At 47.6% G+C, this 4,767-nt stretch overlaps 1 protein-coding gene across 1 annotated transcript; it reads left to right on the forward strand.

Annotated features, from left to right (window-relative positions):
• Nucleotides 1–229: 229 nt before the first annotated feature.
• On the forward strand, nucleotides 230–2,944 carry SSTR1 (somatostatin receptor 1). The gene has a single exon (XM_032789961.2). The coding sequence runs from the start codon at nucleotides 230–232 to the stop codon at nucleotides 1,424–1,426; it is 1,197 nt and encodes a 398-aa protein (XP_032645852.1). The 3' UTR covers nucleotides 1,427–2,944.
• The last annotated feature ends 1,823 nt before the right edge of the window (nucleotides 2,945–4,767 follow it).

Below are 4,767 nucleotides of genomic sequence, written 5' to 3' on the forward strand. Positions count from 1 at the left end.
CTCCTCCTTTTCGTCGCTGCTGACGCGCCGCTGCCTATTAATCATTCATCAGCCGGAGAGCGGCAATTAACGCCGCTCGGCTCAGCTCGGCTGCAGCCTCCTCACTGGCTCCCCATGCCAGGCTCCGGAGGGAGACTGCGCCGCGGCTCCGCCACCATGCCGAGCCGGGCGGGCGGCCAACGCCGGCTGCTGTGAGCCCGCGGGAGGGGTGGGGAGGGCTGGGCTGAGGATGCTCCCCAATGGCACCTGCCCCAGGCTCCCGGGCGGTGCAGGTGGAGGCAGCGGCAGTAGCGGCGGCGCGAGCGGAGGAAGCTGCTGTAGTAGCGGGGTCCTGGGGGAGGCAGCGGCGGGGGGCATGGAGGCGGGCGGCAGGAACTCCTCCGGCGCCCCGAACGGCACCCTGAGCGACTCGCAGGGCAGCGCCATCCTCATCTCCTTCATCTACTCCGTGGTGTGCCTGGTGGGGCTGTGCGGCAACTCCATGGTCATCTACGTGATCCTGCGCTACGCCAAGATGAAGACGGCCACCAACATCTACATCCTCAACCTGGCCATCGCCGACGAGCTGCTGATGCTCAGCGTGCCCTTCCTGGTCACCTCCACCCTACTGCGCCACTGGCCCTTCGGCTCGCTGCTCTGCCGCCTGGTGCTCAGCGTGGACGCCATCAACATGTTCACCAGCATCTACTGCCTGACGGTGCTCAGCGTGGACCGCTACATCGCCGTGGTGCACCCTATCAAGGCGGCCCGCTACCGCCGGCCCAGCGTGGCCAAGATGGTCAACCTGGGCGTCTGGGTGCTCTCCATCCTCATCATCCTGCCCATTATCATCTTCTCCAGTACGGCGCCCAACAGCGACGGCACGGTGGCGTGCAACATGCTCATGCCCGAGCCCACCCACCGGTGGCTGGTGGTCTTCGTGGTCTACACCTTCCTGATGGGCTTCCTGCTGCCCGTGGTGGCCATCTGCCTCTGCTACATCCTCATCATCGCCAAGATGCGCATGGTGGCGCTCAAGGCCGGCTGGCAGCAGCGCAAGCGCTCGGAGCGGAAGATCACCCTCATGGTCATGATGGTGGTGATGGTCTTCGTCATCTGCTGGATGCCCTTCTACATCGTGCAGCTGGTCAACGTCTTCGTGGAGCAGGACGACGCTACCATCAGCCAGCTCTCCGTCATCTTGGGCTACGCCAACAGCTGCGCCAACCCTATCCTCTACGGCTTCCTCTCGGACAACTTCAAGAGGTCCTTCCAGCGGCTCTTGTGCCTCAGCTGGATGGACAACGCCACGGAGGAGCCCGTCGATTACTACGCCACCGCCCTGAAGAGCAGGGCCTACAGCGTGGAGGACTTTCCCCCCGACAACTTGGAGTCGGGGAGCATGTACAGGAACGGCACTTGCACCTCCAGGATTACCACCCTCTGAGGAAGAGCGCAGCAGCCTCCCGCCGCCCCCCAGGCGCAGGGCAGCCGGGAGCTGGGGACTGCGGGTGGGTAGGGTGGGGGTGGGGGTTTATTATTCTGTTTGGAAACAACAGAGTTGGGCACGAAAAGGAACAACAAGTGTTCCCTGGCCTTCTACCCCTCACCCCACCCCCTCTGTATTTCAATTGCGTTGTGTTTGCTGATGCTACTACACCTCTAGTCAATTATTAACTGCGCGCCCCTCAGGTGGACTTTAGGTTCCTCAATCTGTTGCTTCCTCCCGTTGTGTTTGATCAGCGTGTGTGTGGGTCAGTGAGGTCTCCTGTTGACTTTCTCTGTTTCTTTTTGTACTTGTCTTCTCCCCCCCGCCCCACTCCCCTTTGATTCACTTGCCATTGTGGTAGCACATCGATGTGCTGCTCTTTTCATGGTCGTGTTGCTTGGTGTCTAATTGTTCCACCCCTTTGGAAGGTACACTGTTGACTGCAGACTTTGCCCCTTGGCAGCCATAAAACACGAGGCGATGTTCTGTCAAAAGCTAGGAAATCGCTCAGTTTACTGCCACAATTTAACTCAGTCCCTCCTAGCTGAAACCAACACTGACCGGAAAAGGAGACAGGATTCCTGTTCACAGTAGAACTAGAAAAGGTCCGTTTCCCCTAGCTGCAGGGAAAGAGCAGACAAACCTTCATACCTCACAAGGGAGAGAAAAGCTCTTATAAAAGGGACAGGCAAGCTCAAGAAATCATATTTCAGATAGAACAGAACTTCAGTTCTCTCTTTCTCTCCGGTAAGAATGTGAAAAGATAAGGGGAGGGGGGAGAGAGAGAGAGTTGGGGGACGCAAACCACTAGAACTGAGCTTCATTCAGATATGGCATTCAGTGGCACTCAAGGGGAAATGGCAATCCCTATGGAAATGGCAACGAAAACCCTTCCTAAGAAAGAAATGCGATTATTTCATTATCTCAGGGCTGCCCAGCAGGCTTCTGATAAGAGAGAGATATATACCGCCCCGTGACTCGCATGGAGCAGGGTATTGGACGGGAAGGTGTGCGAATAATGAAGTTTAATAAAGGGAGCACTAGACTGTGAAGCTATTGTCCTGTGCGTGTTACACTCACCTGAAACAACCCTACAGGGAATAAAAGAGATGAAGGACAGTCGGTGTGGCCGCTTTTGCAGTTCGAACCACATAGAATAAGAAAGGTTTATTGCCAATCGTTCATCAGGCTTTGAAATACTTATCAGTAACATACACCTGTCTGTTTAATAATAGCTGTTACCTTCTCCCACTTTGCATCGCTCCTAAACTGAAAGGGGTTTATATATCAACAGTGTAAGCTACATTCCCGGTGCTTCAATATATGTTTGATTTTGATTGTCTTTATGTGTATGCTTAATATGTTGTTTGATTTCAGGAATTTTTTTGTTATTGTGTCATGAAAATGTTCTCTTTGAAGCAGTTTATTCTATGTACTGAAGTCTTGGCGGCCACATACAAGGGGGTGGATTTTAAAAGGGTGCATTTTAAAAGGGTGATGTTCAAGAAGGCTTCTCCTGGAAAAAAAGATTATAACCTTTTTCTAGGCCTTCTTTTTCCATTGTTTCCCCTCACCAATTCTTTTTCCTGTCTCTTCTCACCTTGATCATGCACATTTCAGAACTGAGAATATTTTTCTGATAGAAAAACAGTGCTTTCCTATTGGATAAATGATGGTGGAAAGCAAAATCTAACATTTGTTCCCCCTTTAAAGATTATCCCAGCCTAGACATATCAGTAAGATTACGGTGACACATGCAATTCTGCTTAATGTTCTTTATTGCATTCCTTAAAACAGAATTAATGTCAGAGACAGTGGGCTAGCACACTTTTACCAAATCATGTGTCCAGCACAACACTGTGAATTATAGGAATAACTACTGGATATAGGAAGCAAAAGGATAAAACCCTAAAACACCTGTAAACGCTGCCTACTAATTGCTGTATTACTTGTTGAATCCAAATAGAGTTAATACTTAACTTACTAATGTGTCTAGCTCTTTGGGGGGCTCAGTATGGTTCCTTGATGAACTGTAGCATGAACTTTTCTTAGGAGCAAAAAGCATCAGGTCATTTTGCAAATCTCTCCCACCAAAACATCAGATATTGTCGAATGTATAAATTCTAGTATCTCAGCAAGGAGCTGATCCATAGTCCATTGGAGTGAATGGAAACTTTCCAACTGACTTCAGCGAGGTTTGGCTCATCCCCTTTTGGTTTAAAAAATAATTGCTAATATGGATGTTGTTACATCCCTATTAAAACATTTTGTGAAATGCTTTAAAATCTGTATAATTTTATTCCATGTTACTTTTCAGGGGACCACTCATTTAAAAAGGACCTTTAAATAATTTTAAAGGTAATTGCTAATTTTATCTTCATTTATAGTTTAAAAAAAGAGAGAGAGAAATTTCTCTTCTACAGTCTTCACTAACATTTCACTGAAGACAGGCATTGCATTGTTTAAAACAGACAAAAACCATAGGGCGCCATGTTTACATTTTTAGAGCTTTATTTCAAATTGTGGTCATTGTTTCCTTAAAAAGGTATCAATCTAGTGCTTTTATACTGTCACTTTACCCAGCAATACTGTAATGCAGTGTTAGCTTAATAAAAAGATATATTATACAGAACTCTGCAATCTACTTTTTATTGTTTTTCTGCAATTACTAGGTTTTTTAAAAATAGTACAAAATTGCTACTCAGCTTTGAGACACTAAGCAAAGGTTGTTTATTTGTTTCCTTTGGCTTCATCAAAAGATATTGGACCTTGCAATACGCATGCACTTAATTCTACAGACATACCAACTTGTGTTCTCTGATTTCAGTTCTCCCAAGCTAAGTAAAGTCAAGCTGTGCTAATACTCAGCTGGGAGACCACCCAGGGTGTTGCAGTATCCGGTGCTTAGTTACACAATAAAAGGTATTCTTTTCTCCTTCTCATTACTGAACTAATTTGTCAGCAGTCAACACGGGTGCTAGGGTCACCAGTTAAAGCACTGGGTTGTTCCAGCTGGATACAACATTCTTCACTGCTTGTCCTGAACTAATGTGTGGTGTTGCCATTTTTCACCTTGAATGTGGCTACACATTGATGGTAAGTGAAGTGATCAAAAGCTCTATAGCATTATAATGTTGCAGCAGAAAGGAAGATAGTCCAATCAAAGTTGTTACTCACTTAATTAGAACAACAACTATCTGAGCGGGAAAAAAACAGATGCCTTCAGGAACTGGTGTGAAATGTATAAGAAAACAGTTTTGTTTCAAAGAAAATTTGTTAAAATTTCATATAAAAAAGGA

This window comes from Chelonoidis abingdonii, chromosome 4 (assembly GCF_003597395.2).
Source record: "Chelonoidis abingdonii isolate Lonesome George chromosome 4, CheloAbing_2.0, whole genome shotgun sequence".
NCBI lineage: Eukaryota > Metazoa > Chordata > Testudines > Testudinidae > Chelonoidis > Chelonoidis abingdonii.